Genomic DNA, 25,818 nt, shown 5'->3' on the forward strand with positions numbered 1-25,818 from the left:
TCCACGATTCCATATTTGCAGTGTCAACCCAATGTGGGCTGTGTAGTACTGCAGCGTGCATTCATTAAAAATACCCATGTACAGGTGGAACCACACATTTCAAACATGTTACGTTAAAGAGTCAACTGTATAAATAAAGGTAGGCTTTTGTAAGTTGACAAATTTTGCAATTTCTAACATAATCACTGAAAGCATAGCGATTAAAAGGTTAACCAAAAATTAAGCTAACAAAGATAAAATGGAGTAAGAAATACTTAGCAGAAGAATCTTTCTTGCTGAGGGAAGAATTCAGTATCTTAATCTCTGCTGGCAGTTCCACAGATACATACAGAGATAAGCACTCATTGAGTTGTAGAGTAAAGATCTGTGCACCACACTGTATAACATGTATTATATATATTATAATAAATAAACAAGAAAATTATACATTATTTCTAAAGTAGAGGACATTAAGTTACAGAATCTAACTAGAATCCATCATATTCATCAAAATTTTAATGGCCTACAGCTGCTTTCTGAAACTTTTTCCCATAGTGTATAATATGCACTAAATAACTGTCATTAAATGAAGTCCATGAACAAAGACAATTTACTGTAGTAGCCAAGATAAAAAATATCTAACTTTCAAAGATGTAACATCTGACAACTCTTTAAGAATAAACTTGCATTTTTACAATTTTCATGTACACTTCTTTTTGCTTGTTTTTGGCTCTGCTACTTGACTTTCAGGATCCTAGTTCCCTGACCATGGATTAAATTTGGGTCCTCAGCAGTGATAGCATGGAGTCTTAACCACTGGACTGCCAAGGAATTCCTGTGTACATGTGTTTTTAATCAATATGCCAGAAACAAGCTGGGTTTGGGAAACTGTACATGTACAAAGTACATAGGTAAGAATATCATATAGATGTATAAAGCAATTGTGAGACATTTTAATAATAATATTCTTCCAAGAAAACACTTCTGGAACCAAAGAATAGGTCAACTGGATCACAAGCAATAAAGAATCAATCTTGTGAGTCAGACACACACAGAACACTTCATAAACACTCTCATTTAATTCTAAACGTCCTATGCAAGATACATGTTCCTTCTCAACAAATGAAGAATCTGCAACACACAAAGGGAGAGCAACTTGTGTGCAGTCATAGAACTAGTAAATCTTCAAAATAAAAACTTTTAAGTTCATCACTGCATAACTGCCGAAGAAATCTTTCAACAGAGGTAAATGTCTTGGGACTTCCCTGGTGGAAAAATGGTTAAGAATCTGCCTTTCAATGCAGGGGACTCATGTTTGATCCCTGGTTGGCGAACTAAGATCCCATATGCCGTGGAGCAAACCCATGCATCACAACCACTGAGTCTGCATACCACAACTACAGAGAAGCCCATGTGTCACAACTAAGACCTGACACAGATAAAAATACATTTTTAACATAATATCTATCATTTATTTTTTAAAAAGTAAATGTCTTTAACAGTAAAGACTTATACATGACAAACATGATACAAGACCTAAGAACTATATATGCCTGATAAAAACAAAAAATAATCAAAGAATAAACCAAGAAATATGGTAACTTTATGCACAACTATAAACCTAATTGATACTTTTCTAGTGCTTAATATTATATAGTCTAGAGAAAAAACATTCAAATTAAAGAAAAGATTTAATGATCTATCACATACTACAATGTTGGAATTGTCAAACACTATGACTGCAAGGAGACTACAGTCAATCCTAAAGGACATCAGTCCTGAATATTCATTGGAAGGACTGATGCTGAAGCTGAAACTCCAATACTTTGGCCACCTGATGTGAAGAACTGACTCACTGGAAAAGACCCTGATGCTGGGAAAGACTGAAGGCGGGAGGAAAAGGAGACGACAGAGGGTGAGATGGTTGGATGACATCACCAACTCGATGGACATGAATTTAAGTAAGCTCTGGGAGTTGGTGATGGACTAGGAAGACCGGCATGCTGCAGTCCATGGGGTCGCAAAGAGTCAGACACGACTGAATTGATTGACTGATGACAATTAGCCAATTATCATACTTTTTGCACTAAATATACCCACTTCCATTTTAACATCTAGTTTTCCTCAAAAACCTTGGTAAATAGTAAATTCTCTTTCAGAGCATGTTGAAAATCAATCTGAGAGATCTCAAGGTCACATGAGGCAGGCTGCACAGAAAGGTGTATTTATGACCCCTGACAGTGCTGGGAGGGCTCCACTCAGAGTGTGTCTGTAACTGCTTTCCACAGCCAGCTCTCACTTCTCCTTCCTCTGCCAACCATACAAGAATGAGAGATTCATTCTCTGAAGAAAATGGCCTAGTAATCATCTAGACTCGGAAACACCAGGTACAGCTGACTGATTTTTACTGGGCTGAAAACAGGAAAAATCTACCTATAACAAACAGAAGTCTACCTATGGAAGAGCTGAGACTTCTCAGTCCCCTTCACTCAGTTCTCAGAAGACCCACTCAGGGTTCTACAAGCTCTGGCAGATGACTGAAGGATTTCCCTCTAAGGAAAAGAAATTCTGAACTAATCAAATGTTGTTACATTAACTCCTTTGTTTATTGAAAGGATGACAGAGGGGAAGTATTTGTGTATGGAGGGGGAGGAGAAGTATAAGATCTAGTCTCATTCTCCAAAGTCAATATATAACATGGAGAACAAAAAACAAAACCAGGCAAAACCAGAAATACTGTAAGTATGTTTCCTAGAACCACAGAAATAAACAGAACAGAAAAAACTAAATGTGTCAAATGCAATTACTTCTAAGGAGCAACAACGCAGGGGTCTGTTCTTATTGCAACACTTAACAGAATAATTATTTTAAATTGTGTACATGAATAAGTCAAATAACCAAAAATCAAAAAATTTCTCAGAGAATCTGAATGATGTATAAATGACAGTATTTTGAAAGGAATTAAGAAATCAAATTCAAGTACGGCTAGAAATAATACCAAATAAATGATATTTAATACCAAAGTGTTGAAAATAAGAGGTCCAAACAGACCTTCCTACATACACATATTACCTGTTCTATTCCCGACTTGGCAAATAACCTAATAATTCTAACTTATTTAAACTTATCTAAACTTATTTTCTCATTTGATGTTATCTAAACTTATTTTATCTGAAATTACCCAAACTTATTTTCTCATATGAAAAATAAAGACAATGGAGGAATAACCAGAGGGGAAAATTCCCCCAATTCTATCCTCTTTTACAAATATGACTGCAAAATGATTCAAAGTAAGTTCCATTTAGGTATGTCTATCATTCTTATGCTCCTTTTGCTTCCAATTTCAATCAGCAGCCACCTGCTAATTCTACATCTATAATTATGTTTGTACAATGGATTTGGGAAGAATATACAATAGAGAAAAGATAATCTCTTCAACAAGTAGTGCTGGGAAAACTGGAAAGCTACACACAGAACAATAAATTTAGAACACTTCTTCACACACATACAAAAATAAACTCAAAGTCAGTTTAAAGACTTAAATGTTAGACACGACACCATAAAATTCCCAGAAGAGAATGCAGGCAAAATACTCGTTGATGTAAATTATTGCAATAATTTTTTAGCTCAGTCTCCCCCAAAGCAAAAGAAATAAAAGCAAAAATAAATAGTATCTAATTAAACTTGAAAGCTTTTGCACAGCAAAGGAAACTATCGACAAAATGAAGACAACTTATAGAACGGAAAAATATTTGCAAATGATGACTGAAAAGGGATTAATATCTAAAATATACAAATAGCTCTTAGAACTCAATATCATAAAAACAAACATTACAATCAAAAAAAGGGCAAAAGACTTCAACATTTTCCCAAAGAAGACATACAGATGACTAGTAAGACCATGAAAAGATGCTCAATATCGTTAATTATTAAAGCAACACATCAAAACCACAATGAGGGATCACCTCAGAACTGTCAGAAAGGCCATCATCAAAGTCTACAAGTAACAAATACTGAAGAGGATGTGGAAAAAAGGGAAACCTCACACACTGTTGGTAGGAATGTAAATTGATGCAGTCACTATGAAAAACAGTATAGTGGTTCCTTAGAAAACTAAAAATAGAATTACTATATGATCCAACAATTCTACTCCTGGGTATATATCTGGAAAAAGCAAAAACAGTAATTTGAAGATACATGCACCACAATGTTCACAGAAGCACAATTTACAACAAGCAGCCAAGACAAAGAATCCAACCAAGTGCCCATCAACAGATGAATGAAGATGTGGTACATATACATAATGGAATATTACTCAGCCATAAAAAAGGATGCATTATTGCCATTTGCAGCAATCTGGATGGACCTAGGTATTATCATACCAAGTAAGCAGAAAGAGAAAGACAAATGCTATAAATCACTCTTCAGTGGGGTCTGAAAAATAATACAAATGAATATATATGCAAACAGATACAGAAAACAAACATGTGGTTATCAAAGGGAAGGGACAAATTACGGGTATGGAATTAACAAACTACTATACCTAGAATAGGTACGCCACAAGGATTTACAGTACAGCATAGGAAATTATACCCAGTATCTTATAATAACCTATAATGGAATATAATCAACAACAAAAATGAATCACTACACTGTACACCAGAAACAACATAATTTTATAAATCAATTGTATCAATATTTCAATTAAAAAATTATCAGTTATTCTTTATTGAGTACATAAGAGATACATAACAAAGAAAACAAAAAGAAAACTGAGGGAACAATGCTATGTGGATAAAAACAAAAAGAAACCAGCATAAAACCTCCCTGCGTAAGTCATGTTTCGTCTTTAAATACTGCTACCTATGAAGTGCCTCAGAACTGTGCATTGAATCATGTGTGCTAAATAAATGACCATACATTTTGAGTATGTTTCAGTTTTTCCAAATATAACTATATATATCAATTTTACATACATACACATATAAAATAAATATATAAAAGCCAGAAAGCAATTTAAATTATATAAAAGGTAGACAGTAAAAATTAAATCTCCCTCTTATCTCTGACCTCTAATATGTCAGTCATCTTTCAAGTAGGAAGGGAGACAATTGTGGGAGAACATTCTTCAGAACATATGAAGGCGAACACAGGTATAGTTGTGTGAGGAGAATGTGTTAGATGGAAGCCTCCCACCAGAGGGACACACTGGCAGATTATACTTTCCCCAAAGAGTCTACAGCAGTTGTCTGAACCCACGTGATCTTTTAGAACCTTACTACTTTCCATCAACTGACAGTCTATTTCCCTTTCCTTGATCCCAAGTGTGACTTTGTGATAGTCTTGACAAATGGAATATGGTGGAGCTGACATTATGTGCCTTTCAAGGCCAGATGAGAAAAGGTAATGTGGCCACATCCTGGTGCTCTCTCTAAGGATGCTTACTTTTAGAAGTCAGTCACTGTGCTATGAAGAAGCTCAGGACACAGAGAGGTCACATACAGGTGACCATCTAAGGTCTGAGGTAACTGTTATACGAGTGAGCTAGACTTCAAACAATTTTAGCCTCCAGCCTTTGAGTCTTCCAGCTGACGTCCAACATACGCAGCAGTGGGTATAAATCATCTCTGTTGGACCCCTGACTCACAGAATTCCTGAGGATAATAAACACGCCATGAAGTTCTGGGGTAATTTCTTGCACAGTCCTATTATTTGCAACAGGCTGGTTTTACAGAAACCCTCCTTGTCACACAGGTTACTGCTAAACATCTCTACCAAAGTAAAAATAAAAACAAAAATTAGGGGAAGAGCATCATAGACTGAAATCAATCCATGTATAATACGGATTCAGTTCAGTTCAGTCACTCAGTCTTATTCGACTCTGAGACCCCATGAACTGCAGCATCCCAGTCCTGTCCATCACCAACTTCCGAAGCTTTTTCAAACTCATGTCCCTTGAGTCAGTGATGCAATCCAACCGTGTCATCCTCTATCATCCCCTTCTCCTCCTGCCTTCAATCTTTCCCAGCATCAGGGTCTTTTCTAGTGAGTCAGGGCTTCGCATCAGGTGGCCAAAGTATTGAAACTTCAACATCACTCCTTCCAAAGAGTATTCAGGACTAATTTCCTTTAGGATTGACTGGCTGGATCTCCTTGCAGACTCTCAAGAGTCTTCTCCAACACCACACTTCAAAAGCATCAATTCTAAGGTGCTCAGCTTTCTTTATGGTCCAACTCTCACATCTATACATGACTACTGGAAAAACCACAGCTTTGACAAGACAGACCTTGGTCAGTAAATAACGTCTCTGCTTTTATAGTACAGATACTATACATTTTAAAGTTTCTAATAGAAATATGTTTTTGGTAAATTGATGATAATTTAGGGCATGACGGAGACAGATCTGTAGGCCAGCTACAGTAAAATGAATGGCCATGAAAACAGAACTTGAAACTGAAGCAACAATAATGAGCTTATGTCCACACAAAGAGAGCTAATAAAGTTCTATCAACTCCTTTAGCACAACATTTTCTCTCAGAAAAATATAAAGGAAAAACTTTGATGAGTATCAGATGAAAAAAAAAAAGCAGGCTTTGGCAACAATGAATATTTTACCTATGATATAAAAATCTTCAGGGAAAGTAATGGCTCCAACAACTAAGATGTTACACTCACTCGTAACCTCCAAACAAAACTGAGCGGTTCTCCTTTCCAGTGAAGAGATGCTGGAGAATCTAGGAACTGTCCACAATGGGGATTTCTAAGACTTAGAGGTACATAATGGACATGAAAGAATAACTAGCAAAGTTAAAGCTCTCCTACTAGTGTGCAGACTATCATGAACCACTGCATAGACTGTAAGTTGCATAACAAGAGAACTGTTCACATAGATTAAAATATGCAGCATCAATAATAAAAGTGCAAAGCAACTCTGACACTCTGAATGAATCCAGTCCTGACACCAAGAGGAATAAATATATTACATATCCAACAGTCAATTTCTCATATTGTTTCTCCTAAGTTTTCTGATATCCTAAATTAGTGACAGAGAAAGTTCCTAGTAACATACTCAACTCTATTAGAAATGATATTTAAGTATATAATATTAAAAAGATCTAAATATAAACATATATAAAATAAATATACCAAACATATGTCTTCCTGAAAGAATAAGTAGATAGCATGCTGATTACTATATTGAAAAATACAAAACTATTATCAACTAAAGTACACAACAAGAAAATTATGTCAGATAGGAAATGTAACATAAACACAGTATGTGGTGAGAACATTTAACATTCATTCTCTTAGCAGCTTTCAAGCATGTAACACAGTACTGTTACCATTAGATCCCATGTTGTACATTAGCTCCCCAAAACTTACTTATCTGATAATTGGAAGCTTAACCCACATCTCCCCATCTTCCCCATCTCTTGACCCTGCCAAAACTATTCTGAGTACAGGTTTTTTTCAGATTCCACATACAAGTAAAATCACACCATATTTGCCTTTCTCTGTCTGACTGATTTCACTTAGCCTAAGGTCTATCCATGCTGTTACAAAAGGGAGGAATCCTGAAGATTAATATTCTGTATTACATAAAGATTTCAAAGTCTGGAAATACCTGGGTAACACAGCAGGAAGCAGATCAAAGTGTTATCCTGGAGATGTGGAAATGAGGAATTCCAGTTTCAACATGGACTATGTATTAGGTACTACTGTTTTCATAATGTTAAATTTTAGGATGTGATAATGGTATAGCAGTAATTTATGAGATTCTTAGGCTGCCTTTCTTGGTGGCTCAGATGGTAAGCAATGTGCCTGCCATGTAGGCGACCCAGGTTCCAGCCCTGGGTCGGGAAGATCCCCTGAAGAAGGGAGTGGCAATCCACTCCAGTATTCTGCCTGGAGAATTCCACGGACAGAGGAGCCTGGCGAACCTGATGGGCTGCAGTCCATGGGGTCACAGAGTAGGACTCGACTTAATGATAAACACAATAGGCTCCTGAAACACAGGTAAAGTGTATCACCTACTTTCAGAAGGCTAGGAAAATACAGACAGAAAAAGAAAGATGAAATGAGCAAAATGTTAACAACAGGTCAATCCAGGAAAATGGTAGGTGGGTATTCATAATACTATTCTTTCACCTTTCTATAGGTTTGAAATCATTTAAATTAAAAAAAAGAGAAATGCCTTTGTCATACTTTCAAACACATTTACAAAAACCTCAGCGGTAAAAAATCTGCCTCCAACGCAACAGACACAGGAGACTCAGGTTCAATCCGGGTCAGGAAGATGCCCTAGAAGAGGAAATGGCAACCCACTCCAGTATTCTTGGTGCAAGAATTTCATGGACAAAGGAGCCTCACAGGCTACAGTCAGACACAATTGAACACACACACATGCATGCACCCACATACTAATGATGTGCTCCACTAATAATCCACTGCTGGGTTGTCAACCTCTTAATAGACCCAATTTGAATTTAGAATGTGTATTTGATAGTTACAAACCCAAACTAACAAGACTTTCCTCACTGAATAAGGCTTTTCAAACTGTACCATAATTAAACAATTTTAGCTTTAAAACTTAACAATAAATTCAGGTTTATAACCAAAACATCAAAATTTAAAAAGACATACAATACTTACATTAACTTTGAACGCTTGTACAGTGTTATCCAGAAGAAGGATGTTGCAAACCACCTCTGTATGCTGTCTATCTCGGGCCAACTCTGACGCTCGTACATTGTAGGTTCTGCCAGCAGGCAATCGGAAACGTGAGGTCATCACTGTCCACACAAGGTCTAAGTTGGAAAAAAATTAACTAAATAAAGGGATAGTTGAAGATACAAATTATTTATATAAAAATATACAAAGTTGCCCATCCGCAGATGAATGGATAAGGAAGCTGTGGTACATATACACCATGGAATATTACTCAGCCGTTAAAAAGAATTCATTTGAATCAGTTCTAATGAGATGGACGAAACTGGAGCCCATTATACAGAGTGAAGTAAGCCAGAAAGATAAAGAACATTACAGCATACTAACACATATATACGGAATTTAGAAAGATGGTAACGATAACCCCATATGCAAAACAGAAAAAGAAACACAGAAGTACAGAACAGACTTTTGAACTCCGTGGGAGAAGGTGAGGGTGGGATGTTTCAAAAGAACAGCATGTATATTATCTATGGTGAATCAGATCACTAGCCCAGGTGGGATGCATGAGACGAGTGCTCGGGCCTGGTGCACTGGGAGGACCCAGAGGAGTCGGGTGGAGAGGAAGGTGGGAGGGGGGATCGGGATGGGGAATACGTGTAACTCAATGGCTGATTCGTGTCAATGTATGACAAAACCCACTGAAATGTTGTGAAGTAATTGGCCTCCAACTAATAAAATAAAATTTAAAAAAATATATATATATACAAAGTTATTACATAGTTTTCAACAAAGTTAAAAAGTAGTTACAAATTTTGAAACACCTGGATAGGAATTGTAGGTATAAAAGAAGACACCATCTCGAGCTCATCATCTAAACTAAAATTACAATTGCCTGGAGGAGGAGCTTTATTTTGAACTGTCCATTAAGAAGACAATAAACAAATTGTTGAGGAAGCTATATTCCAACTCAAAATACATAAATTCAGGCGTAGTCAAAAAGGAGGAAGGAGAATATGCTACCCCAGGCAACTGGCCATTACTCACTGACGCAAGCATTAAAAAGACACTGTAGGATGACCACAGAAGGGAAGGTTATTTGACTCAGAGGGGCTTTCCTCTTATTTAAGCTTACGATTTGGGGGGAAAATGGGAGTTTATTAGTTGGGATTTTTTAAATATAACTATACCCTTCATCTTAACTATCCTCAAATTCAAACTAATTCTAATAGAACTATTCTTAGGAAAACAAAAGCAAATTAGAAATCTTAAGACTACAGATCTTTGCTTCTCAATTTTTTAACTTAACAGGGAATAAAGACTGCCTACCAAAAAAACCCAAAAAACTTGTATCATTTTTGGCATGTTACGAGGTTAAAAGACAGTGAAATGTAGCTTTGAAGTTCTGAAAGAAAATCATGTGAAACAGAATTATATTCCCTCAAAATTAGCATTCATGTGAAAGAATAAAGCTAAAGTCATTTTCAGACATTCAAAAATTTGCAGTTTAAAATCCATAAAACTTCCCTCTTTCAAAAGACAAATGGATAAAGGAAACAAACTACACTACAAATAAACACAACTCTATAAAATTCTTAAATATGAGTAAGCAATAAGTACTAAGAAATTTAATAAGTAAAAATTAATAGTAAAAAGAAATTGCAATTCAAATCGATGGTATTCAATAACTGCTGTTGACATCATACTGCTCATGTCAAAATGATTAAAACTAGGAGTAAATGTCAATGTTTTCTATGGATAAAAATTGTATAGAGGAAAATAGCTTTAGCACGTTGACAGAGAGGAGCTAGCCAAGTAAAATTCACAATTAAAAGACAGTGACTGGCAGTGATTTCCAGTTCCAAATGTAAAGAGCTCGGAAGTCCTCATTGTGTCCTAACAAGTAAAAAAAGGCAGAACAGACTGGAAAATCAGCAGCCGTTCCTAGATCCATAAGAGAGGACACAGGGCAAACTGCAGATTGGAGAGATAAGTAAAAACAGAGAGTCACAGCTTATGGGAGCAGAAATTTGAAGCAGAAACTGTCACAGAAATCAGCATGCAGGTAGCAAAGACTGGATTCAGCTGAGGAATTGTTTGAGGCTCAAGGTGGATAATTTTAAAAGTTAAAAACTTCAGAGGGTGGGGGTGGGGGGTAGTCATACCAGGACGCACACAATATTGTGAGATACAGCTCCAGCAGCAGTGTGAAGGCTAGTGTGCATTGTCAAGGATGGTGCACACTTGGAGGCGACAGAGTTGGCTTGGACAAGACACTGCACTTGAATAGGGAGAGTGCAACCACTGCTGATCCTAATGGAGACAACTGACGGGGAGCTGTCTTGAGCTCCGAGTGGCATACTGTGACCGTCCTGGCAAGCGACTTGGCCTATACCAGCCACTCTTGCTCTAGTTTGTTCCCCTTGGGGATGACAGCCCCATTGCTGAGAGTGGACAGAGAACACACTTAAAGGGAACAGACCCACCTTGGACACAGACTTCAGGGCTTTTGCTCCAGCATGTTAGGACGTGACTCTGTGCCCAAGAGAGCAGTGACAACCACTCAGCACAGCTCTGGCTCAAACCTGGGAACAGCTCCAGCACCTTCATCTCCAGTCTCTCCTCCTACCAAGATGACAGCTGTGAGTCCACCCTGAGCGAACATGTGACCCGTGCTCACTTCAGATCCAGCTCTCCTACCAAAGTCACAGGGTATCTGCAGAGTGTATAGGGACACTCCCACGTAAATATACTCCTTCAAGACCAGGACAGATAATGTGCTTCACCCAACTCCATAGACACAGAGAGTTTACCAAAATGAGAAGAGAGAAATTTGCCTCAAATCAAAGACCATGAGAAAAAATCCTGGAAAAGAAGAAGAAGAAAAAAAACTAATGAAAGAAATAATTTACCAGATAAAGCATTCATAGTAAGAATGCTGCCTGAAACTGGGAAAAGAATAAATGAACACAGTAAGAAATCTTACAAGGAACCAGAAAATATAAAGAAGAATCAGTCAGAGCTGAAGAACACAATAACTGAAATGAAAAATTCACTAGACAGAAATTAACAGCAGACCAGGTGATACAGAAAAAACCATAAGTACTCTGAAAGATAGAATAATGGAAATCACTCAATCAGAGGAGCAAAAACAAAAACAACTTTTTTTTTAAAAATGAGGAAGGAACTTCTAAGACATTATTAAGTATATGCTATCCACATTATAGAGGCCCCGAAGGAGAGAGAGAAAAAAAGGTTGAAAATATTTGATGAAGTTATGGTTGAAGAATTCTTGAACCTGAAGAAGGAAACAGATATCTAGGTACAGGAAGCACAGAATCCCAAAAGGAGAAAACCAGAAAGACCAAGACATATTGTAAGTAAAATGGCAAAAGTTAAAGACAAAAAGGATTCTAAAGACAGCTAGAGAAAAACAGAGTCACATACAAAGGAACCCCCAGTAAGGTTTTAAGTTGATTTTTCGGCAGAAATTCTGCATGCCAGGAGGGAGTAGCATGATATATTTAAAGTGCAGAAAGGGGAATATATACAACTACCATACTCTACCCAGCAAGATTATCATTCAGAATTGAAGAAGAGAAAAGCAAAAACTAAAAGAATTCATCAATACTATATCAATTCTAAAAGAAGCAGTAAAGGGCCTTCTCTAAGTGAAAAAGATTAAGCTACAAGAAGAATTTATAGGAGAGGAAAAACCCCACCAGAAAAGCCAAATATATAGTAAAGGTTGTGGATCAACTATTTGAATAAGTTATTATGAAGGTTAAAAGACAAAAATTATGAAATCAACCATAACTGCAAAGAACTGCTTAGGGATAAATATGATGATGTAAAATATGAACTCAAAAACACAAAATGTAGGGAAAGGGAGTTAAAAATGTAGATATTCTAGAATGTGTTTGAACTTCTATAACTATCAGTTTAAAACAAGTAGATATAGCTGTATGTCAACACATATGAATCCCATGGTAACCATAAATCAAAAACCTACAATAGATACAGGAAATTAGAATGAAAGGAAAACACAAGCATACCACTAAATAAAATAAAATCACAATGGAAGAAATTATACTAAGAACAGAGAATAACAACTTGCAGAAAACAAATAACAAAAATGTCAAGAAAAGTATTTATCTAACAATAATCATTTTAAATGTCAACTGAATAAAACTCCAATCAAAAGACATAAGGGGATGGATAGACCTAGAGAGTGAAGTAAGGCAGGAAGACTGACCTACAGAGTGAAGGTCACTGATAAGTCAAAAAGAGAAAAACAAATATAGTATATTAAGGCATATACATGGAATCTATAAAAAATGGTATAGATGACCTTGGCTGCAAATTAGAAATAAACTCACAGACATAGAGAACAAATGTATAGATGCCAAGGGGGAAAGGGGTGAGATGGGAGGAATCGGGAGATGTGTAAAATAGATAACTGATGAGAACATACCTAAATGGGAGGGAAATGCAAAAGGGAGCTGATATATGTATATGTATGGCTGATTCATTCTGCTATGCAGTTGACACTAACATGACATTGCAAAGCAACTATAATGCAATACAAACTACTTTAAATTTTTAAAAAAAGGAAAAAAGATAAGGTGACTGATTAGATTAAAATGACCCATCTACATGCTGCTTATGAGACTCACTTCAGAGCTAATGACACACAAAGACTGAAAGTGAGGGAATGGAAAAATGTATCCCAACCAAATGAAACGAAAAGAAAGCTGGGGGAACTAGGCTTTAAAATCATCTATAACAAAAGACAAAGAAGGGTATTACAAAACAATAAACAGATCAATACAAGTGGATGGAACATTTGTAAACATATATGCACTGGTATAGGAACACCTAAAAGCAAATATTAACAGACATAAATGGAGAAACTGACAATTTAATACAATAATAGTAGAGAATATTAACACCCAATTTGCATCAATGAACAGATCAGCCAGTCAGAAAATCAGTAAGTAAACAGTCATCTTAAGTGACACATTAGACCAGACTTAGTAGATATCTATAGGATATTTCATCTGAAAATAGTGGAATACATATTATTTTCAAGTATACATGGAACATTCTCCATGACAGATCACATTCTAGGACACAAAACAAGTCCCAACAAATTTAAGAGGACAGAAATTACAGGAAGCATTTTTCCTGACCAAAACTATTAAACTACAAATCAGAGGGGGAAAAAAATGGGAAAACACAAACTAGTGGAGACTAAACAACATGCTATTAAAAAAAACTACTGGGTCAATGAAGAAGTCAAAGAGGAAATCAGAAAATACCTGGAGATGAATAAAAATAAAAACACAACTTTCCAAAATCTACGGCACACAGGAAAAGCAATTCTAAGAAGGAAGTTTAGGGATACCCCAAGAAACAAAAAAAACCTCAAATAAACATCCTAAGTTACTTATAAAAAGAGCAAAATCCAAAGATAGTAGAAGGAAGGAAATAATAAGGATCACAGGAAATAAATAAATGTAGACCAAAATAAAAATCAATAAAAGACATCAATGAAACTGAGCACAGGTTTTTTTATTTTTTATTTTTTGAAAAGATAAAATTGCTAAGTCTTTAGTCAGGCTCACCAAGAAAAAGAGAGCCTAAATAAATAAGAACTGAAACAGGAAAAATTACAACTGACCTCAGAGATACCAAAAAAACATAAGAAAACACTACAGATATTTATATGCCAACAAATTGGACAACCTAGAAGAAATGGATAAATTTCTAAATACAATACAATTTCTAAAAACATACAATCTTCCAAGACTGAATCAATCCAAACACACCAATCACTAGTAGTGAAACAATTAGTTTAAAAACTCCCAGCAAACAAAAGCCCAGGACTGAATGGATTCACAAGAACTCTACCAAACATATAAGAACAACTAATCCCTGCTGCTGCTGCTGCTAAGTCATTTCAGTCGTGTTCGACTCTGCAACCCCATAGACGGCAGCCCACCAGGCTCCCGCGTCCCTGGGATTCTCCAGGCAAAAACACTGGAGTGGGTTGCCATCTCCTTCTCCAATGCATGAAAGTGAAAAGTGAAAGTGAAGTCGCTCAGTCGCATCCCCCATGGACTGCAGCCTACCAGGCTTCTCTGTCTATGGGATTTTCCAGGCAAGAGTACTAATCCATAGCCATCTCAAAATATCCCAAAAAACTGAAGAGAAGGGAATACTCCCAAATTTATTCCACAAGGATACCATTACCCTGATACCAAAACCAGACAAAGACACTACCCCAAAAAAATTTTTTAAATTACAGGTCAATATCTCTGGTGAATATAGATACAAGAATCTTCAACAAAATATTAGCAAACAGAATTTAACAACACATAAAAGGATCATATACCATGATCAACTGGGACTCACTCCAGGGATGCAATGATGGCTCAATCCCCACAAATCAATCAATGTAATACATTAACAAAAAGAAGGGGGGGGGGGGGTGGAAATCACATGATCATCTACAGATACAGAAAGAGCATCTGACAAAATTGAACATCCACTTATGATAAAAACTAATCAAAGTTGGTATAGAGGGAATACACTTCAACATAATAAAGGCTATTTATGACAACCCCATAGCTAACAAATTCAATGATGAGGATTCTGTGATTAAGAGATACCAACTACTGTATATAAATAGATAGGCAGCAAGGATAGATAATTATAATACTGTAATAACCTATAATGAAGTATACTCTGCAAATATACTGAATCACTCTGCTCTACACTTGAAACACAATTCTGTAAATCAACTATACTTCCATTAAAATTTTTTCCAAAAAAAGTAATTTATATATATTTGCTATCTCTGTCCACTATTAGAACCTAGAAGTAAAAATATTCCAGTAACACTGAACATACCTACTGCCTATGTACTACTCCACACTAAACGAAACCAGGCTTTCTGGGGAGAAATGGCTGATTCCAGAGCTGGAGCAAAGAAAATACAAGGTGAGGCTAAAATACCAATATTTGGTGCCAGTAAGTAAAGAAGTCCTCAAAACCTGATGGGAAAAAATGAAAAACCATGAGAGGAAACTAAAAGGGGCTGCCACCAGTCAAATGAGACAACGTGTCTCAAAATAAATAATATGAATAGATAACACTCTGAATAACACAAAAACACACAGGTTTAAACTCATAACTAATTTTTTTAAGTGAGGGAGGAAAAACTCTTCTTAGTAGAATAATGTCAAATGATAAATGTAGAATAATGCAAAAAGAAAACTGCCATTTACAACTACCGTAACTGATTCAGGCAAGAATCATCAATGAATAATAAAATCACTGGGTGTATTGAGGAACAAGATAATCTCAAAAGTATTTTCCCACTGATTACTTACTAATTACAAACGGGGAAATGTACCTTTACCATGCAGAAATCTGTCAAATCCCACCTTCATCCAATGATCAAATTTATCCTCACCAAAATTACTGTCACAGGCACCATGTCACACACTGAGAACACAGCACCTTTGTACTATTCCTGCAAAAAATGTTTAAGCTGAATCTACTCATGAAAAAAATTAAAACAATCAGACAAATCCAAATTGAGGACACTCTACAAAACAACCCGCTAGAGTCTTCAAAACTGTGAGGAGGGTGAAAGGAGAAGAAAGAGAGGATGTAGAAGGGTGGGGAAGCACTGCAGATTAAGAGATGTAACAAAAAATGCAATGTGCAGTCCTTGATCCAAATATGAATTAGAAAAAAAAGTCATATGCATGTGTGCATACACACACACATATATTATATAGGCACATAAATGAAGAAATCTGAATGTGGAATGTATTTCAGACTATAGTATTGTGTCAGTGCTAAATTCCTTGAGTGTGATCACGTGGTTATATAGAATGTGTTGATTTCTAGAAGATTCATGTTTGCATGCTATAGAATTTTTAGTGGTAAAGTGTTATGATCATGATATCTGCAACCTTTAAATAATTCATAAATTTTTAATATATAAATACAGAAGCAAAGTAGCAAATTGTTAGCAATTAATGAATCTATATGAATGGTACATTGGTGTTCAATATACTATTCTTGCTACTTTTCCCTAAGTTTGAAATATTTCAAAATAAAAAGTTGTTAGGATGGAGAAGGAAATGGCAACCAACTCCAGTATTCTTGCCTGGAAAAATCCATGGACAGAGGAGTCTGGCGGGCTGAAGTCCATGGGATTACATGACTGAGCATGTGTGCACAAGGGTGGAGGGAGATGGGTTGATAGCAATAAACTGGTAGAACTAAAAAAAAAAAAAAAAAAGTTGTGAGGAAAAAGTAAAAGGAAACGCCTTCCAAATTCTGTTTTCACACTTAAAAAAAGAAGCAGATAAACTAACACCTTTGCTATCCAAAATTATGAAGCAATTAACCACTCACAAAAAGTTCTCTGGATAGCTGACAATCCCTTACAGTTATCATTTTCTATAGAATGTTCTCCAATGAACCATATGCTTTATTATAATCTTAATTTCTTATATATGATGCTCTGGATATAACTATAAATTAAAATGTTGGTACGTAAGTACTGGACTGAATAACTAAGCTTACTGCTATAACACTATATTCAGTGAAACCTCCCTCAGTCCTCTGAACGGAAGCTGGTAATATAAAACTAATTATCTTAGGACAGTGCTATCAAAATTATGAGCTATAATCCTGACATTCTGTAGAAGAAGAAAAAAGTCAAAGTTAACAATAGTTTTGACCTAAAATTTCTCTATATATTTAATATACCAAACATATATGCACAGTAATTATTATATAGTAACTTACACAGGAAGCTTATTTAAGAAATGGTATATAGTACAGCAAAAAAGTATCCCAGATAACCATGTACAAACCAATGACCCAAGACATGAGCACTGGACATGCAAACTGATTCACTGATGTACAGGCAGCATTTTCCAAATGTCCTTTGTGTTTCCGGGCTTTCCAGGTGGCGCTAGTGGTAAAGAGCCTGTCTGCCAATGCAAGAGACGCAAGAGACACGGGGTTCAATCCCTGGGTCAGTAAGATCCACTGGAGGAGAGGATGGAAACCCACTTCAGTATTCTTGCCTGGAGAATCCCATGGACTGAGGAGCCTGGCAGGCTACAGCCCATAGGGTTGCGAAAAGTTAGACATGACTAAAGTGACTTAGCATGCACACATACTTTGTATATCCTTTATTCAACTGCTGCTGACCTGCTAAGAAGACTGAAGTACAACATGATATTCATTGTGAACTATGAACTGCAGGAATTGAATTGGAACCATTCTGTGTATCAAATTTACTTCTCTGAAGCTTTTCATTTTCTGTTACTTAATATTTTATATCTCATTATCCTATTTACACATTGTAGCATTTAAAGTACCATGTGCCTGTGTGTCTGTGAGATACAGACACATAAGGTAGGAAGGCCCCTGAAGAGTTCCCTAATCTGTGCCTTCAATGCACCTGTTTACTCATGTAAACATGTCAGCAGCTCCCAGTTACTAGACACAGCATTAGATGCTGGAGATATAAATACACACACACACACACACACACACACACATCTAGATCTCTGCCCTCAATGAGCTCACAGTCTAGTTGGGAAAGAGACTTTAAATAACTCAGTGAAACAGTAATACTAAAAAAAGATACAAACAAACTGTCCCAGTGACTCCAAGAACTACTTCTCTTCTGTCTGTAGCTCATTACCTAAGTACTAGAAACAACTTCAGCAGCCACTAGTTCTTCCCCTTTCTTCCCCTCTTCATTTTGTAAATTTTCAAAAATAGAGCCAATCCTTCATAGGTACCAACAGTCAATGAAAAAAATATTTTGTCTAAAAAGGGCCAGTCATGTAGTCCATGTGGTATCATTTGGGGGGCTCCGGTGTTCCCCTCTTATTCATTCAGAAAAATGAATGAATATTAGCTAGGGGTTTAATGTAGAGCACTTTTAGATGGAAAAAAGAGAGAATGCTGGGCTCTAGAGTTTTGATCCTTCCTTTAGAAAGCAACTACTTCACGAAAGTAGTTTTCTTTGTAACTTACCACAAACAATAGAGTTTATAGCATATAAATGTTTACTGAAATGTTTCAAACTATAATTTGAAACTCACAGGCTATAAAATCAAATTAGTGGATCATACACCAATGTTTTTAACAAAATAGAATAGCATAAAAGAGAAGCTATCAAGAACATGATATAAAAGGTACCTCTTAATTAGGTCAAGTGTAAACAGTTAGAAAACTACTGACTTTACATCTAATACCACCATGCAATCCTATTTATTATCTCATGTTTTCATGGGTCCTTTCTGTTTGTTGTAAAGAACTGATAATCAGTCTTTCACAAATAAAGTTAGATTAAAAGAGAAGGGCCCCTGCAAAGGGGTCAGGACTAAAAAATACCAACTATGGGAAGTAACACTGATGAATAAGACAGACTGTGGCTCAGAAATCAGAATGTTTCAAGGCTCAAATCCCTATTACCTTTATGACCTTGATAGCTGCCAAACTGCTGTGCCTCAGTTTCCTCATTTATAAAATGAGCTGCTATGAGGATTAAATGAGATAGCAAGAAGCCTTTAGCACAGTACCTGACATTCAGAAGTATCTAATAAGTGTTAGCCATATCATCATCATCATTATTAGGTAATATCTCTCTAAATACTAAAAACTGACTTTTAAGAAGAAATTTGGAAACGCACATGCTTTTATTAAAATATTCTAGTTAACACCAGAATTAAAACAGTATTATTAAAAGCCTCCAAAACCAATATCCAAGAAACAACAGTAGGCCAGTTGGATGGAACACAATTCACCAGAGGAACAGCAACCATTGTAGGTGGAAAGATACTACCGACAGTACTGTGGAGGAATTTGCATTAATTTGGGCAAAGATCACATAGTCCAGAGGTCAGCAAACTATGGCCCACAGACCAAACCTGTTCACTGTTTTGGGGTCACGAGGTAAGAATGATTTTTACAGATGAACATTCTCAATTGATTCAATGATAGGGGACACTAACTTTGAACCCTAACGAAGGTAAATATTATCCTATAAAAAAGAATTATATTCTTCTCATTATTAGACCAAATACAACAAAATACTATATTCAATTACTGTATTTTGATTTCACCAATAAAATTTTGTGAAATTTATAAAAAAATAAAAGCCTCAAATTAAATGTCTATATGTTAGATAATTAATGTTACTCTTTACTTTCCCCAACCCTTCCCTATTCATATTAACTACTAAATGTCCTGTTATTTGCCAGAAACAGGGAAGCAACATGACTATATCAACAAACAAAAGAAGGTAAAAGCTTCTGCCCTTATGAAGCTTCTTTCTAATGAGCAAAGAAAAAAGTTACACGGTAGAAAGCAGAGAAAGTTAGAACAGAGAGCAGTTTTAGATGCAGTACTCAGGGGAGGCATGGCTGAGAAGGTCATTTCTGGCAGACTTGAAAGGGAGTGCAAGAGGGAGTCATATGGATACTCGGGCTGGAGCACGTGCCTGGAAACGTGTTCCAGGCAGAAGCAAGAACAGCACGAAGACGTGATGAAGAAGCACACAGGCCTGCTCCCAGAAGAGCAAAGAGGCCAGTGCATCATGCTGAGAAAAGCAGACAAGCAGAGGAGTCAGAGAGAGAACAGGAGCTACAGGTAATGTAGGGCCTTAGTGGCCATGGTAAAAAACCTCAGCTTTTGTACTTCTAAGTAAGACAGGATTTTGGGCAAAAGAAGAGTCACCTCCCTTACATGACAAGTTCATGAATTTTCACCTTGCTTCTTTTCCTACTGATGTGTTCGATACAAAAAGCTTAAACTATGTCATAAGCATGATACTGCACTAACAGAAAAACCAGTTAATGTCTGTAACATTACAAATTGGCAAGAAAAAAAGATTAAGACCCTATCAAAAAAACTAACAAAAAACTTAATGTTTTCAATAAGAAATGAAATCAGTAACTTTTTTTAAAAGCCTAGCTACACCAAAAAGATATTCTAATTAAAGTTATCTTAATTAGGTAAAGTATAAATAGTTAGAAAACTATTTTAAATACTTAAATTAGTTAAATATTGTTTAACTATTAAAACAAAATATCGTTTATCACTGTCCACTAGGGAAACTGGTAGTAATAAAAATTGCTTCAGGTCTAAAATCCTGTATCCAAAACCTCTGGTTTCAGAACACTTTCAGAAGTGTTTTGAATTTCAGAATAGTTAAATTATAAAGAGGTGATATTGCACAGCTATCTTAGATTAAGTAACATTCTTGGTTGGGTCTGTCTGTATTAGCCACACTGCTATTAAAATTTCTTTGGAAAACCTTAAGAATGTTCACTCTAAGGACTTCCTTGGTGTCCAGTGATTAGGAACTCGCCTTCCAATGCAGGGAATGCAGGTTCAATCCCTGGTCAAGGAACTAATATCCCACATGCCACAGAGTGGGCATCTGGACCCAGGCGCCACAACTAGAGAGACACCTGCATGCTGCAACTAAAGAGGCTCACACACCAAAATGAAGAGCTCAAAAGCCACAACTAAGAACCGTCACAGTGAAATAAACATTTTTTTTAAAAAAAGAATGTTCACTCTATGGGGAATAACTAATGTATAAACAACCTAACATCAGTACAGGTCAAGTATGGCTGCCAAATTAATTACAAAAACTTCTGTAGTTCAAAAACCATAAAAATAACCAGATGCAAGGTGGGTCACAATATCAGATCACTTGGGGGAAGTGTTCTAAATCACAAAACCCTTTCCACTGAAGATTACCCATTTCCCTAGTAGATTGTACAGTAAGTCACTGGGACTGACTCAAGTATGGATTGGGCATACTACACAATTTGGAAATTCTTGAAGTTTGTAAAATATTCTATAATATTTCCATTCAATAAGAAGTATCTTAAAAAGAAAACAGAAAAAAAAAAGAATACCAACTTATTTTAAGGACTGAAATTTCCCAAATATTAATCTCCTTGGAAAATTCTATCCACTTGAAGAGTGAAAACTGAAAGTGAAAATGTTAGCCGCTCAGTTGTGTCTGACTCTTTGCAACCCCATGGACTATGCAGCCCACCAGGACTATGGAGCTCCTCTGTCCATGGAATTCTCCAGGCAAGAATACTAGAGCGGACAGACATTCCCTTCTCCAGGCGATCTTCCCGACCCAGGGATCAAACCTCAATCTCCATACTGCAGGCAGATTCTTTACAGTCTGAGCCACCAGTAGTCTCTATTAATGAGCACATATCACATTCAAGGCATTATAAGTACCAGGTAATACCAGTAGAAAGGCTTAAATAGGTAGACAAGGGGCTGACTATGGGTTTAGATTTTACTTTACAAGCAGATAGAAAGGAAATAACAAAATTCTGAGCAGAGGTATAAAGTGGTCAGATGTGCACGTCAGATCACTCTGGTAGTAATATAGAGGATGGATTAAAAGGGCAACACCAACAGCAGAATGCACCTTAAGTAGACTATTATAAAAGTCTAGATAAGACACAATGACCTTTCAAAAAAATGACCTTTCATAAGCTATGCCCAAGCATCATCCTGCCAAGTGGTGATAGGGCTACAAGACAGCACTATGAGAGCAGAAAGGGAAACTGAACAGGGATGATGAGAGGCAATCCAGACAGGCGGTAAGAAAATGATATCCATTTTACAGTACCAGGCAATAGGCAGTGACCCAGGCAAGCAAAACCCGAGCTGTAGAGAGCAGATAAGCAGGTGGTACCCCAGCCGTCAGAAACACACATTAGGGAAACACGTCCTAATTCATAGTTCTTGAGAAAAGGCTTACAGCACAGCACAGAGCCCCAGTTATATACTGGAGCTCACGAATTCAAAAACAGGAGACAGAAAACAGGGCAGCAGCAGAAAAGACACAGGTTCAGTACTCAAATTAACCTACTTTCAAAACCTAAATCTCTTTATTTTCTAGCTGTGAAGGTCTAGACAACTCAGCTTTTTGAGTCTCAGCTTCTCTATCTATAAAAAGCAGATAACACTATCTATTGCACAGGGTTGGTAGGAGAACGAAATGTGATCTCATACATTAAAACATCTGGTAGAGTTCAAGGAATATTAGTTTTGTCCTTTTCTTCTTATAAAAAGATAAGTTACTGAGTTTTTTCATCTAACCTATAAAAATAAGGAAGTCTTTTTTATTTATTTATTTTTTCATTTATTTATATTACTTGGAGGCTAATTACTTTACAAAGGAAGTCTTTTGCTTGGCCACAAGGTCTGAAAGCCTATCCAAAGGGGCACTGTTCTGTGCTTAGCCATTCAGTCGTGTCCAACTCTTGGCAATCCCATGAACTGGAGCCCTCCAGGCTCCTCTGTCCCTAGGGATTCTCCAGGCAAGAACACTGGAGTAGGTTGCCATGTCCTCCTCCAGGGGGTCTTCCCAACTCAGTGACTGAACCCAGGTCTCCCAAAATTCAGATGGATTCTTTACCATCTGAGCCACCAAGGAAGCCCAAGAATACTGGATTGGGTAGTCAATCCCTTCTCCCGGGGATCTTCAAAAGCCAGGAATTGAGCTGTAGTCTCCTTCTGCAGGCTGATTCACTACCAGCTGAGCCACCAAAGAAGCCCAAGGAGGCATTAAAGGACTTCAGGTAAAGAAAGTAAGGCTGGTCACTGATGCAAAATGCCTCATAGGAGCTCCAGTCCATACAGAGGTGAAAGTAAATGAGTTACACAAGTAAAAGAATCTAAAAAACTAGAGTAGAGTAAAAGCTTAAATAATTAGGATCAGCTAGCCTACTCTACCCACTCCAGTGTTATTGCCTGGAGAAACCCAGGGACACAGGAGCCTGGTGGGCGGCCATCTGTGGGGTCGCACAGAGTCAGACACGACTGATGTGACTTAGCAGCAGCAGCAGCAGCCTAAGAGTATACCCACACAACAGAACATGTCACTGTATTTAAATAAGCAAGGAAAAACGTGGGAAGCTCTCTGTATACTGAGTCAAAGGCTCTCCAAGGTATGTTTTAAATGAAAGAATTACTATATAAAACATTAATATAGTGGGCTATCATCTATATACAAAGGTAGGGGAAAACAATAATTTACATTTGTATTTTATTTCTCTTTGCATAAACACTGGTAAAATATACAAAAACAAAAGTGGTTACCTATAGAGTGCAGGGAAGGGAGAGACAGTAAGAGTAGTATTGACACTTCTAATTATATGCTTTTTTATATTATTTTGAAATTTGAATGAAGTAGCCATACTTAACAATTGTCTAACAAAAGGGCAATACCCATATTTAACTAATAGCAAAACTAACAATGACCCCTGAATAACTCCAGAACTCACTATAAGATGGCAATCATTTGAAATGGGTATAGGGAATTGGCTCAGATGACTACCAAAGTTCATTCAGGACATTTCTTTGATAGTAGCTGTTTCCATGTAGTTTCTCTTATCTATCTTTCAAATAATTACTACAGTTTCTTTCTTTTAATCCCCCCAAAATATTAAGGTGCATATAATCTTAACCACTGGACTGCAAGGAGATCCAACCAGTCCATCCTAAAGGAGATCAATCCTGGGTGTTCACTGGAAGGACTGACGCTGAAGCTGAAACTCCAATACTCTGGCCACCTGATGTGAAGAGCTGACTCACTGGAAAAGACCCTGATGCTGGGAGGGATTGGGGGCAGGAGGAGAAGGGGACGACAGAGGATGAGATGGCTGGATGGCATCACCGACTCGATGGGCGTGAGTTTGGGTAAACTCCGGGAGTTGGTGATGGACAGGGAGGCCTGGCGTGCTGCGATTCATGGGGTCGCAAAGAGTTGGACACAACTGAGCAACAGAACTGAACTGAATCTTAAAAGAAAAGATATTTTTTCAGAAATTCCACAGCGTCCGGTGGTTAGGATTTGGCGCTTTCACTGCCAGGACCTGGGTTTGATCCCTGACCGGAGAACTGAGATCCTGCAAGACAAGCAGCACAGCCAAAAAATAAGATATTTTTCTTGATTCTGTTCCCTATTCCTCTATGACCTAAGAGATCTTCCTTCTTCCCCTTATGACCAAATTTCTTAGTGTCATCTAGTCTACATTCACTGCTATGTCTAGTTTCCTCTATTCACTTTCTCATCATCACACTCTTCCATTGTATCTCTTCTGCTACAATGAATCTCAAACTTTACTATACCTTAGAATAACTGCAGCAGCAGTAGCACAGCATTTAAGCAGGTTTCCTCTGTGGTGACCTCCACATTCTTCACCCACCATTTAAAAACGCTATGCAGTCTGAAAAGAAACCTGCAGAATTGGTATCTTTATTCAGTAGCTCACTTGATTCTGATACAAGTGGTCTGCCTGAACACCTGAAAACCAATTACCTAAGGTCATAGTATGCTGTTGTTTAGTCACTAAGTCATGTACAATTATTTTGCAACCCCATGGACTGTAGCACAACAGGCTCTTGTGTCCATGGGATTTCCCAGGCGAGAATACTAGAGTAGATTGCCATTTCCTTCTCCAGATCTTTCCAACCGAGGGATCAAACTTGCACCTCCTGCACTGGCAGCTGGGTTCTTTCCCAGTCACCAGGAGGTCCAGGGTCATAACAACCTTCCACAAATCAAAGCACTTTGGATCTCATGTCTCTCTCTCTGTAGCATCTGACACCTTACACCAACTTCTTCCATCACCTTCCCCTACACAACTGGACTCTCCTCTCTTTTCTGAGAGCTCTTATCCTTTACATGATACTGGAGGGGCCCTCACAGTGGCCTTCATCCTAACTTTACACACACTTCATAGGCAGTACAAGTCACAACCACTGCTTCAACTACCATCTGTATAGCACTAAATTCTGACACCTTGACGTCCCAAGAATTTTCAGGAAGTTGGAGGTTATGCAGTCAGTACAGGAGGAAGAAGATGCTTCAATATCATGCACATCTGAATCCAAAGTATCTGTTATTTACATGGTAATACATCCAAAGTCACACATCTTTCTGAATTTCATCATTGTTATCTTATGGGATAACACCTTTAAAACTAGGGATAACACCTTTCTGACAATTTCTGTTTGAATTAAATAAGGGAAATAAAAAAATTAAATGAGAATTTTCTTTCCCTTCCTAGCTTAGA

The 25,818-nt window shown here is 37.1% G+C and overlaps 1 protein-coding gene across 2 annotated transcripts in view; it reads right to left on the reverse strand.

The window, feature by feature from the left end:
• Window positions 1-25,818, reverse strand: part of PTPN4 (protein tyrosine phosphatase non-receptor type 4) — a 189,493-nt gene that overhangs the window by 148,168 nt on the left and 15,507 nt on the right. For both annotated transcript variants that reach the window (XM_065931385.1, XM_065931386.1), the window contains exon 2: window positions 8,633-8,787. In XM_065931385.1, the coding sequence (XP_065787457.1) occupies window positions 8,633-8,770 (138 nt within the window). In that variant the 5' untranslated portion in view covers window positions 8,771-8,787. The remainder of the gene's footprint in view (window positions 1-8,632; window positions 8,788-25,818) is intronic.

The sequence above is a fragment of the Muntiacus reevesi genome, chromosome 3 (genome assembly GCF_963930625.1).
Source record: "Muntiacus reevesi chromosome 3, mMunRee1.1, whole genome shotgun sequence".
NCBI lineage: Eukaryota > Metazoa > Chordata > Mammalia > Artiodactyla > Cervidae > Muntiacus > Muntiacus reevesi.